This window comes from Silurus aristotelis (assembly GCF_946808225.1).
Source record: "Silurus aristotelis genome assembly, chromosome: 8".
NCBI lineage: Eukaryota > Metazoa > Chordata > Actinopteri > Siluriformes > Siluridae > Silurus > Silurus aristotelis.
In genome coordinates, this window is record NC_139581.1 from 26,493,108 (window position 1) to 26,506,341 (window position 13,234).

At 40.5% G+C, this 13,234-nt stretch overlaps 2 protein-coding genes across 4 annotated transcripts in view; one reads left to right on the plus strand and one right to left on the minus strand.

Moving 5' to 3' along the window:
* fkrp (fukutin related protein) overlaps nt 1–2,564 on the minus strand; it is a 3,196-nt gene extending 632 nt beyond the window's left edge. The window contains exons 1-3 of the mRNA XM_083548906.1: nt 2,395–2,564; nt 1,975–2,064; nt 1–1,572 (exon numbers count right to left, since the gene is read on the minus strand). The exon at nt 1–1,572 is cut by the window's left edge and continues 632 nt beyond it. Coding sequence (XP_083405032.1) covers nt 1–1,147 — 1,147 coding nt within the window. The 5' untranslated portion in view covers nt 1,148–1,572; nt 1,975–2,064; nt 2,395–2,564. The remainder of the gene's footprint in view (nt 1,573–1,974; nt 2,065–2,394) is intronic.
* A 432-nt stretch (nt 2,565–2,996) lies between these two features.
* strn4 (striatin, calmodulin binding protein 4) overlaps nt 2,997–13,234 on the plus strand; it is a gene marked incomplete at its 5' end in the record, with an annotated part of 41,171 nt that continues 30,933 nt past the window's right edge. The window contains one exon of one of the 3 annotated variants that reach the window (XM_083548862.1): nt 2,997–3,431. In XM_083548862.1, coding sequence (XP_083404988.1) covers nt 3,165–3,431 — 267 coding nt within the window. The remainder of the gene's footprint in view (nt 3,432–13,234) is intronic. The other 2 variants (XM_083548863.1, XM_083548861.1) reach the window with 2 other exon arrangements.

Below are 13,234 nucleotides of genomic sequence, written 5' to 3' on the forward strand. Positions count from 1 at the left end.
TACCCCCTTCTAACCAGTAGCGCACACCAGAACTCTCCAGAATATTGACAACATGCTTAGTTGTTTCCCTTAGGGCACGCAAACAGCAGGGTGGAGTCCATCGCTCCAAATAGAGGTACTCCGGTGTATCATCATGCACTGTACCAAAACATCGTGGTGTCTCTTTGCTGCAGCCAAACCAATGGTCCCTCCCATCAGGCCATACCAAGTGCTTAAGGCCAAAGCTTCTCATTAATTGGTTGGTAGCCTCCTTGAGATGATAGTCTGCCTTCCACTGGTTGTGTGAAGAACTGAAGAGGGGCCTGTGGCTCGCAGTGAAAGAAGGACCCTCCAGAAGCTTAATCTTCCAGCCTCTGAGTGCAGTCTGAATAAACAGTGCAGACATTAGTGGCCGTGCAAGTGGGACTGACAGGTTGAAAAGGTCTTTAGTTCGAATAAGAACTACAGCATCACCATACAAAGCAGTGCACATACTGTCACCACTCCCAGATGGTACAAAGGAGTATGTAGCTGTCCACTCCTTGAGGTTCACTTGTAAGTGCAGGCACTGGACAGCAGCACGTGCCAGCACTGGAGCTGCAACCAGGCGCACCGGGCCATTTCCCTCTGCTTTCAACTCTTGAACAAGCGTCTCAACTTGCTGCCAATGCTGTAAATCAACACCATCGGGCAGAAGCAGCACAAATTCAGATTGCACATAGTTTTCTGGACGATGTGTCTGAGGGGGCTTTTCTGGGCTTGGGGACAGCACAATCAAACGAGCATCTGCAGGCAGTGTCAGAGGAGGGTAAGGCAGGGTGTCTGTGACTACCAGGAAACAGAGCTCTGGCATGTGCTGCAGAAAGGACTGGGCCACATCTTCTACATAGTTCTCAAAGTGTTCAAATTCTCGCAGGATAACAGTCACATGATTTTTTTGCATACAACCCTTTATGCCTGCTACCTTGTTGTCTCCTGTCTTACCTCTCACCACTATGCTTCCTGAACTTCCCAAGCCGAACACTGATTTGTTGGCATTTTTAAAGCCTTTTCCAGGTGTGCGTCGTTTCTCCATCATCCGTTGCTGGGCTTGGGATACATAATACAGGATCACCAGGTTCAGCACGATGGCTCCTGTTAGCAGGGCCTGGCACAAACTGATTCGCATAATTGTATGTATATTTTCTCAATGCATGTATATTTTCTAGCAAAGAAAAATAATCTGATGATTAGGTTTTTGTCATAGCTACTGTTCTAATGCCTACATTCACAAAGCAGTTACTTTTGTTTATTATTTTTTTAGGACTAGTAATATGTTAGCATATTGACAGCTTGTACACTATAATGGATGAAGATAACAAAAGAGCCTTGCAGGAAGAGAAGCTCGACAAAATCGGAATGGTCAAAGATAGTGCTTGCAACAGTGAGTGCAATAACTGATTTAGGACACCACCTCGTGTCATACCCAGTAATAGGGTTGCTTTAGGCAGCAAAATATTGAGAAGTTCAAAATGTCATAGGCCCACAAAAACATCCTCAGTGATCACAGTGAGGTAGAACTTGCTTCCCTTTACTTTCACCCCAAGTCAGTCACTGGAAAAAAATAAACAAGCCATATTATTGCTTTTAAAGATAATCAGTATAATAAAAAATACAACATACCAAAAGCTTTGCAAAAATTATTTATAGAAATGCAATATTAATTTAACATTAATTATCTAGTAACTGCAAAACCTGATGTACGTATAAAGATGTACATATAACACATGCATATACAGTATAATTTTATACCAAAACATCACAAAATTAATGTCAGTGAGCAAACTAGCTTTATGCCTAAAATGATTAAGGAGCAACAGACAAAGTATTACATAGCATTTCATTAGAAACACAGACCAAGTTGGCCAAGTGCTGATAAAAAGGAAAGTTCCTGACGCAACATTGTGAAAACATTTTTGCGGATTTTTGTAATGTAAATAAAAGTAAATAACTTACCAGAGGGCAAAGACGAGCTTGAAAGACATGTTTCACAACTGCTCGCAATGTAATGTGAGTGTTTTTCATCAACGTACCCAATAAACAGGCCTGGCAAAAACAGGAGGGCAAATAAGAGTATGGTCTTTTTTGTAGAATTCTGGGATACATTAACACGAACTTGACTAATAATCTATTAAACTGACAGGGAAACATTTCGCAATGCCGTATACATTCGTTAAGTTAAATAACGGAAATGTTTAGATATGACAACAATTCAGTAAATGTCCTTTTCAATCTCTAGCCTATGTGCTTCGTTTCAATTTTAATAGGATGCTAAATAACGTTGCATATGCTGTACATTTACAACATTCAGGCAGGATAAAACATCAACATGCTCCAAATGAATAATTGGTTTCCTTATTCTTCAGCCCTTATTACATTTTAAAAGAAAAGGACGCATGCAGGAACTCAGCTAAGATCGATAAATAATTAGTCGTTACACATTTTTGTGGTTAACACAATTGTACACTTGTGTATTAAATGTCTATAATTAAAAAGACTGCACTGAATTGTATCCGTTTGTTGATAAGCAGGGAATCTCAGCGGATATCACAATTTGGCAGGAAGTAGCTCGATACGCTGTCAAAGCTGAGGTCTATTATTCCCTACTCCCTGGGAAGGTTCCACCCACTCCTCTGGTTCCCTCTGGCACTTATTTTATAAAAATGTTTTATTGTTGCACTTACACTGACATTTAAACAAGAACAAAATAGCAATATAACAACAACGAAAAGTTTGCAGAGGGCGATAGCAGATTGAACAACAATAATAACAATCTTACAAAATATTATGTTATTACAGTATCATCCCATCGGTTTCCCTAAATATCATATATAAAAAACAGCGCAAACCATCTCGAAGGGAAACGTGCTTTTTAAAAGATTCATGTTCAACATAACAGTTTAAAACGATTTAAAAATCCCTTTTTCACACGCGCTCCCAAGTGTTGATCATTACACGCGTATGGACTACATCGGATTCTTCTCGGACGCAATAGAGGAACATGCCGAGGATCACTATTTCGCAAAGCCACGGTTTAGGAAAGAATGAAGACGGCTTTGGACTAATGTTAGTGACGGGGTCTCTCTGCCCTTTGTTTTCCTTTGATCTTTCTACCCATTCGCACTGGGGACAAGTTGTACACTATAATGGACGCAGACATACCCAGTGGAGTTGGCGGTGGAGCAAATCAGAACCATGTGGCCAGTGGTACTGGTCGAAATCCGAACGGGCCGACCGTGTCTGCTACAGCGAGCGCAGCCGGGGCGATGCCTGCATGCTTCCATCCACGCGAGCAGCAGGACGGGGAGGCAGTCGGACTGTCGCTGCCCGGGATTTTACATTTTATCCAGTTTGAGTGGGGCCGTTTCCAGTCGGAAAAATACCGATGGGAAGCCGAGAGAGATGAACTTAGGGTAAATTACATTTTCTGCAATCTTCTATTGGTGTCTGGAAATTTCTAATGGATTTTTATTTGGGCAGAGTAAAAGTAGGATTTTTTCTTTAAATACTTTTGGTTTGTTCAATCTGAATGATTCCGATTGTAAATGTAAACATATGCTCGCTCACGTTAGCGATGGATATTAACCTTGTCACTACTATTCAAATCATTTTGGTATTTCATATCTAGTGGTTACATGACATTTTACACGATATTTTCATTAAGCTTAATGTAATCACTTTATCCTGTCAGTGTTCAGTTAATCCAGAGTTTATTCTGGGAACATTGAGAGTGATGTGGAAAAGCTGCATCCTGGATGAGACAGAAGCCCATGAGCGACTTATAACAACATGCAAACCTCAATTCAGCTAAGACTCAATTCTATTCACATTCATTTGTGCTTTTATGTAAATCACCTTAAACCACTGCAGTTCTTTTATTGAAATTGAAATTTCCAGATTTTAAAGTGGTTTAAGATTTTAGGATATCAACACAGCTATCACACAATTAATTGTATTAAAACATTAAAGCTGATATTGAAGAATGAAGGGAATATTTATTACAAAATCACAATAAGAAACAACAAAAACCTTTAAACCCTGAATTTACTTTTTTTGTATTGAATGATAAGATATTTTACTCTTAAGTAAAAATAGCTGTCTACCACATGTGCAATATTTGACCTTCAGATGTGTTAAATGATGTAGCCTAATGCTAAAATAAGTATTTTCCATATCAATCTACACTTTATAAACCCTGATAACGGAAACCATATTTTAGCAATTGTATAGGATGTTCCATTATGACAGTGTTGTGTGCAAAATGAGCTTTATAAATATATGGTTTACATGGGCTGGAGTGGGAGATCTTAAGTGGCCTGCTATAGAGCTCCAACCTCAACCCTATTAAACATATTTGGAATGAATTGGAATTCCAACTGCACCCCAGACCCCTTCACCCTACTTCAGTACCATACTGTGCCTTGTGGATGAATGATAAGCTAAGATATACTTTATTCGTCCCACAGTAGGGAAATTTTTCACAGTGGTGAGAGTCGTTCTCCAGCAATGATGATAGTTTAGCTACCATCCTCCTTTCTCCCACTTCCTGTACAGTGTCCAGGGGAATCCCCAGGACTGAGCTGGCCTTCCTGATCAACTAGCCTCTTCCTGTCTGCAGTAGAGATGCTGCTGCACCAGCAGACCACACCATAGAAGATGGCTGAGGCCACCACAGAGTCAAAAAAGGTCTTCAGTAGCTTTCCCTGCACTCCAAAAGACCTTAGTCTCCTCAGCAGAAAGAATCTGCGCTGTCCTTTCTTATAAATTGCCTCAGTAATATTAGATTAGATTAGATTAGATTCAACTTTGTCATTAAACATGTACAAGTACAAGGCAACGAAATGCAGTTTGGGTCTAACCAGAGTGCAATAACAGCAAGTGCAGGATATACAGTTTTTACATAATTTACATAGTTAAATAGTTAAATAGAATGGTGGTATAGACTATAAACAGTAATTTAAAGATGTATATGTACTATAAATGTAGTATACAGATGAATATATGTACTATAAATATAATTAAAGATGAATATATATATATATATGTGTGTGTGTGTGTACTATGAACAATAGTATACAGATGAATATGAATATGAATATATATATATATATATATATATATATATATATATATATATATATATATATATATATATATATATATATATATATATATACAGTGAGGAAAATAAGTATTTGAACACTCTGCTATTTTGCAAGTTCTCCCACTTAGAAATCATGGAGGGGTCTGAAATTGTCATCGTAGGTGCATGTCCACTGTGAGAGACATAATCTAAAAAAAAAAATCCAGAAATCACAATGTATGATTTTTAAACTATTTATTTGTATGATACAGCTGCAAATAAGTATTTGAACACCTGAGAAAGTCAATGTTAATATTTGGTACAGTAGCCTTTGTTTGCAATTAAAAAGGTCAAACGTTTCCTGTAGTTTTTCACCAGGTTTGCACACACTGCAGGAGGGATTTTGGCCCACTCTAGATCTTCTCTAGATCAGTCAGGTTTCTGGCCTGTCGCTGGGAAACACGGAGTTTGAGCTCCCTCCGAAGATTCTCTATTGGTTTAGGTCTGGAGACTGGCTAGGCCACGCCAGAACCTTGATATGCTTCTTACAGAGCCACTCCTTGGTTATCCTGGCTGTGTGCTTCGGGTCATTGTCATGTTGGAGGACCCAGCCTCGACCCATCTTCAATGCTCTAACTGAGGGAAGGAGGTTGTTCCCCAAAATCTCGCAATACATGGCCTCGGTCATCCTCTCCTTAATACAGTGCAGTTGCCCTGTCCCATGTGCAGAAAAACACCCCCAAAGCATGATGCTACCACCCCCATGCTTCACAGTAGGGATGGTGTTCTTGGGATGGTTCTCATCATTTTTCCTCCTCCAAACACATTTAGTGGAATTATGACCCAAAAGTTCTATTTTGGTCTCATCTGACCACATGACTTTCTCCCATGACTCCTCTGGATCATCCAAATGGTCATTGGCAAACTTAAGATGTGCCTGGACATGTGCTGGTTTAAGCAGGGGAATCTTCCGTGCCATGCATGATTTCAAACCATGACGTCTTAGTGTATTACCAACAGTAACCTTGGAAACGGTGCTCCCAGCTCTTTTCAGGTCATTGACCAGCTCCTCCCGTGTAGTTCTGGGCTGATTTCTCACCTTCCTCAGGATCATTGAGACCCCACGAGGTAAGATCTTGCATGGAGCCCCAGTCCGAGGGAGATTGACAGTCATGTTTAGCTTCTTCCATTTTCTAATGATTGCTCCAACAGTGGACTTTTTTTCACCAAACTGCTTGGCAATTTCCCCGTTGCCCTTTCCAGCCTTGTGGAGGTGTACAATTTTGTCTCTAGTGTCTTTGGACAGCTCTTTGGTCTTGGCCATGTTAGTAGTTGGATTCTTACTGATTGTATGGGGTGGACAGGTGTCTTTATGCAGCTAACGCCCTCAAACAGGTGCATCTAATTTAGGATAATAAATGTAGTGGAGGTGGACATTTTAAAGGCAGACTAACAGGTCTTTGAAGGTCAGAATTCTAGCTGATAGACAGGTGTTCAAATACTTATTTGCAGCTGTATCATACAAATAAATAGTTTAAAAATCATATATTGTGATTTCTGGATTTTTTTTTTTAGATTATGTCTCTCACAGTGGACATGCACCTACGATGACAATTTCAGACCCCTCCATGATTTCTAAGTGGAAGAACTTGCAAAATAGCAGGGTGTTCAAATACTTATTTTCCTCACTGTATATATATATATATATATATATATATATATATATATATATATACTTATTTTCCTCACTGTATATATATATATATATATATATATATATATATATATATATATATATATATATATATATATATATATATATATATATATATACAGTGAGGAAAATAAGTATTTGAACACCCTGCTATTTTGCAAGTTCTCCCACTTAGAAATCATGGAGGGGTCTGAAATTGTCATCGTAGGTGCATTTGAACACCTGAGAAAGTCAATGTTAATATTTGGTACAGTAGCCTTTGTTTGCAATTACAGAGGTCAAACGTTTCCTGTAGTTTTTCACCAGGTTTGCACACACTGCAGGAGGGATTTTGGCCCACTCCTCCACACAGATCTTCTCTAGATCAGTCAGGTTTCTGGCCTGTCGCTGAGAAACACGGAGTTTGAGCTCCCTCCAAAGATTCTCTATTGGGTTTAGGTCTGGAGACTGGCTAGGCCAAGCCAGAACCTTGATATGCTTCTTACAGGGCCACTCCTTGGTTATTCTGGCTGTGTGCTTCGGGTCATTGTCATGTTGGAAGACCCAGCCTCGACCCATCTTCAATGCCCTAACTGAGGGAAGGAGGTTGTTTCCCAAAATCTCGCAATACATGGCCCCGGTCATCCTCTCCTTAATACAGTGCAGTCGCCCTGTCCCATGTGCAGAAAAACACCCCCAAAGCATGATGCTACCACCCCCATGCCTCACAGTAGGGATGGTGTTCTTGGGATGGTACTCATCATTCTTCTTCCTCCAAACACGTTTAGTGGAATTATGACCCAAAAGTTCTATTTTGGTCTCATCTGACCACATGACTTTCTCCCATGACTCCTCTGGATCATCCAAATGGTCATTGGCAAACTTAAGACGTGCCTGGACACGTGCTGGTTTAAGCAGGGGAACCTTCCTTGCCATGCTTGATTTCAAACCATGACGTCTTAGTGTATTACCAACAGTAACCTTGGAAACGGTGGTCCCAGCTCTTTTCAGGTTATTGACCAGCTCCTCCCGTGTAGTTCTGGGCTGATTTCTCACCTTCCTTAGGATCATTGAGACCCCACGAGGTGAGATCTTGCATGGAGCCCCAGTCCGAGGGAGATTGACAGTCATGTTTAGCTTCCTCCATTTTCTAATGATTGCTCCAACAGTGGACCTTTTTTCACCAAGCTGCTTGGGAATTTCCCCGTAGCCCTTTCCAGCCTTGTGGAGGTGTACAATTTTGTCTCTAGTGTGTTTGGACTGCTCTTTGGTCTTGGCCATGTTAGTAGTTGGATTCTTACTGATTGTATGGGGTGGACAGGTGTCTTTATGCAGCTAACGACCTCAAACAGGTGCATCTAATTTAGGATAATAAATGTAGTGGAGGTGGACATTTTAAAGGCAGACTAACAGGTCTTTGAGGGTCAGAATTCTAGCTGATAGACAGGTGTTTAAATACTTATTTGCAGCTGTATCATACAAATAAATAGTTAAAAAATCATACATTGTGATTTCTGGATTTTTTTTTTTTTTAGATTATGTCTCTCACAGTGGACATGCACCTACGATGACAATTTCAGACCCCGCCATGATTTCTAAGTGGGAGAACTTGCAAAATAGCAGGGTGTTCAAATACTTATTTTCCTCACTGTGTGTGTATATATATATATGTACTTTGAACATGATTTAAAGATGCCTATTACTATACACAGAGATTTACAGAAGGATGTGAACGGTGAACATAATATATTGCTATTACTATGAACAGAGAACGGTATATATACAATGGTAATAAGTTAATGGTGCAATACAAAGAAGAGCAGTGTGCAAATGAGCAAAGGTTTGTGTAAACAGTCCGTGCAATAACAAAGTGTGGGGTGAGAAATGATCAGGGTCCCGGTGAGCATAAGTTTTTTGAGTAGAGAGTCCATTAGCAAAATAACTAAGTGTGAGGTGTGGGGGGAAATGTGGTAGTGAGTGGCAGAGTTTACTAAAGAGACAGCTCTAGGAAAAAAGCTGTTCTTTAGTCGGCTGGTCCTGTTACTGAGGCACCTGAAACGTCTGCCGGAGGGCAGAAGAGAAAACAGTCTATGGGTGGGATGAGAGGAGTCCTTAAGAATGCTGCGAGCTCAACGCAGACAGCGTATCTGTCCTGTATAGATGAACACCCAGGTATTTATGAGTCCACTCTCTCAATGTCCTTTCCCTGAATGTTCACTGCTAATAGTGAAGTTTGTTTGTGTCAGCGGAAATCCACCACCAGTTCTTTGGTCTTCTTTGCATTTATTTGGAGGCAGGTTCAATGGTACCAGTACACAAAGTTCTGGATCAATTCAGTTTAATTCATTTTTATTTGTATAGCGCTTTTAACAATGAATATTGTCTCAAAGCAGCTTTACACAGAAGATGTGGTGAGTAAAAGTGAACATGTTCTTTATAAGTAAGTTTGTCCCTGATGAGCAGCCGGTGGCGACTGTGGCAAAAAAAAACTCCCCAAGACTGCATAAGGAAGAAACCTTGAGAGGAACCAGACTTAACAGGGAACCCATCCTCATCTGGGTTGCACCGAATGTCCATTTATAGCAGATATACGATGTTGCGGGGTACAGTGATAATGATCAAAAGCGAAAAGAAGTCCTGAGTCAATGTAGCAGACTGTTGACATTAACTACAGTCCAAATCCATCCTTAAAGCACCCGTTCTTACTCTGGAATTTCATGGAACCACCCAAGGCGTTGATGAGAAACCGTCCCAAGTTGCACAGAGTGGCCTCCAATCGAAGAGAACACTATCCAGAGGCAGGCCTGGATAAAGTGGGAAGATCTACGAAGGGGGGAGGGGCAGGAACAGTGGTCACTGGAACCACAGGTGCATGTAAGGATCAGTCCTCTGTACTCCCTGTCATCATCATCCATGATCAGGTCGACGATGGCAGAGTCATCAGAGAACTTCTGTGACAGTCTGCAGTGTAGACGGTGAAGAGGAATGGAGTCAGGACCATTCCCTGCGGGGCTCCGGTGTTGCATACCACCATGTCAGACTCACAGTCACCAGTCCTTACATACTGTGGTCGGTTTGTTAGGTAATCCAGTATCCAGGTGGATAGATGATGATCTACTCCCATGTCTACCAGCTTATTCCTCAGAAGCGCAGGTTTGATGTCAAAAGCCCTAGAAAACTAAAAAAAAATCATTACTCTTACTGTGTTACAAGCCTTTTCCAGGTGTGAAAAAACCCTAATAAGAAGGAATATGACAGCATCTTCCACTCCAATGCCAGGCTGGTAGGCAAACTGAAGTGAATCCAATGATTGGCTCAATAGAGCACAAATCTTTACAACCACACTGCAAAAGCCGTGGAGGGATGTGGTGAGGGAAGACCTGCAGGTGGTTGGTATGAAAGAGGCAGATGTAGAGGACAGTGGGGTATGGAGACGGATGATCCGCTGTGGTGACCCCTAATGGGAGAAGCCGAAAGAAGAAGAGGAAGAGGATTATTTTTGTCGTATCAGAAACCTAGTCATTAAAGTCAATGGAACTGCCTGCCAGCAGAAGTCAGAGACAGAAGGCACAGGTCAAGCCAGGGCACAGATCTGGGTAAAACAACAAAAATAAGTAGCATTAATTGTTCCCAAGACCACAATGACTTGAAGTTTGGAACAATATGAACTCTCCCTGGAGTTGACTTTCTTGATTGTAGAAGTTAGTTGTATTGTGGGGGCGTAAAGTCTCTAAAACTATAAACTGATGTCACATACATCAGGCTCTGCTCTCTGCTAAGAACAAACTCAAACATCTTTAATTTGCCAGACTCTACTGTAACTTCAAATGGGATCGGGTTCTGTGGTTAGATTATATTGAGCTTTTTGCCAATAAATACCAGAGGTGGGTTTGCACCTACGATGACAATTTCAGACCCCTACATGATTTCTAAGTGGGAGACCTTGCAAATAGCAGGGTGCACCCAAAAAGGGTAGCCATATGGAATAGAACCTCATGTCTATGCTTAAAAATGGTGGTGGCTCTTTAAATATTTTGGGCTGTTTTTTTATTTTTAATTTTTGTAGGGGACCTGGATATGTGTTAGGATATACAGTGAGGAAAATAAGTATTTGAACACCCTGCTATTTTGCAAGGTCTCCCACTTAGAAATCATGTAGGGGTCTGAAATTGTCATCGTAGGTGCATGTCCACTGTGAGAGACATAATCTAAAAGAAAAAATCTAGAAATCACAATATATGATTTTTAAACTATTTATTTGTATGATACAGCTGCAAATAAGTATTTGAACACCTGTCTATCAGCTTGAATTCTGACCCTCAAAGACCTGTTAGTCTGCCTTTAAAATGTCCACCTCCACTACATTTATTATCCTAAATTAGATGCACCTGTTTGAGGTCGTTAGCTGCATAAAGACACCTGTCCACCCCATACAATCAGTAAGAATCCAACTACTAACATGGCCAAGACCAAAGAGCTGTCCAAAGACACTAGAGACAAAATTGTACACCTCCACAAGGCTGGAAAGGGCTACGGGGAAATTGCCAAGCAGCTTGGTGAAAAAAGGTCCACTTTTGGAGCAATCATTAAAAAATGGAAGAAGCTAAACATGACTGTCAATCTCCCTCGGACTGGGGCTCCATGCAAGATCTCACCTCGTGGGGTCTCAATGATCCTAAGGAAGGTGAGAAATCAGCGCAGAACTACACGGGAGGAGCTGGTCAATGACCTGAAAAGAGCTGGGACCACCATTTCCAAGGTTACTGTTGGTAATACACTAAGACGTCACTAAAACTGAGAAACATAACATTAGACCAATGAAATTTCCGAACGGAAATGAAAATACGCACTTCACCTGTGTTTTGAGCTGCATGGCATCTGGAGAAAAATTTCCACCGATGGTAATTTTTAAACGCACAACGATGACAAAAGATAAACTCTCGAGAGAAATAGTTGTGAAAGGAGGGAGGAAGACAGTGAACAATGACTTTCTTGGGAGGCTACTGTTTAGATACAAGCCGTTGTAACGCGTTGAGTCTGGGTCATGGGATAGCTCGCTAACTCCAGCTGCAACAGAAATCATATAAGCACAGACAGGTTTCCAAAACTCGTGCTTTTTTATTTTTTTTAGCAACAGCGTTAGGGGTTAGTCAAAGAAACTTCAGCATCAGAAAATAATAAGGACATATTCCTCGGTCTTGCACACATGCAGTAATAGCGGAAAAATGCGCTATTCCCAAAATACCTCTCTGCTCTTAAAGGAGCCACAACATATTTCACCCGTTACACCGTGTAACAGACACTGTCTTTCGTTAAAGCCTGTGTAAAGTTCATTAGTTTCAGTGTAGACAATCAGCAGCTTATTTATGTTCAACATAAAAATCTTTGTAAAATTCAGTGGGTGCGGCTTATATTTGGGTGCGCTTAATAATCCGGAAATTACGGTATATACCTGACTGCCTCTGCCAGAAAGCTCCAAATTGGCCATGGTTGGATTTTCCAAGCAGGACAATAGTTCCAAAACATACATCAAACCCAACACAAAAATAGTTTACTCACAACAAAATCTAAAATCTGCGAAGTCTATCCCAGTCCCCTGACTTGAACCTGAATAGAAAACCTGTATGGTGATCTAAAATGTAGAGTCTATATGCATTGACCTTGATTTGAAGGGAAGTAGCAGCAAAACACGAATGTTAAAAGAAATAATTATAAACATGAACAGTGACCATTAATTTTTGAAAGTTTACATATGCAGGGCACAGACAGTAAAACGGATTCAATTGGACTTTTTTCAATTCAACTTTTCAAATGTTAGTGTCAATATTTAAAGGCATCAGCTTTTTAGTTTATAAGTAACCAGCACTGGTGCAGGTTATTTTTTTGCTTACTGTACAATATTTACCATATCCCAAGTTAAAATCTAATTTATTCCTCATTGTCATACAACAATTCCAGTGCTAAAAACAGTCTGGCGATTGACCTTTTGTTTTCATCATAGATTTATCATACGGTTGTTGGTACTGTTTAAAATGTTGACACATTTTTTAGCATCAATATAGCATTGGCTCCTTGCTTTTCAACTATTTTGAAAAAGCTTGCCAGCTAACATTTTAAACTGGTTCAGACTCGATGCCATGTAATCACACAGCAGACATTGCCTAAGTTCTCGATTGTAAATTTTTTATTGTGGTCCCTAAATGTGTTTCGAGCTTGAGTAGAATGCATAAGAAAGCAGAGAATCGGTTGCGATGCATCTGCTGCAGAATATGCTCCGCCCTCCACTCGCAAACCGGCACTCGTCCACGCGCTTGCTGCTACATTCATTAAATTGCTCTGTTTTGCGAAATTATGTAACGCAATTTGTTAAATTATTATACTCCTCACCATCCTTTAAGACTCCAGGGTAGGGTAGGCCATGTCTCGACTCGGTCATCGGA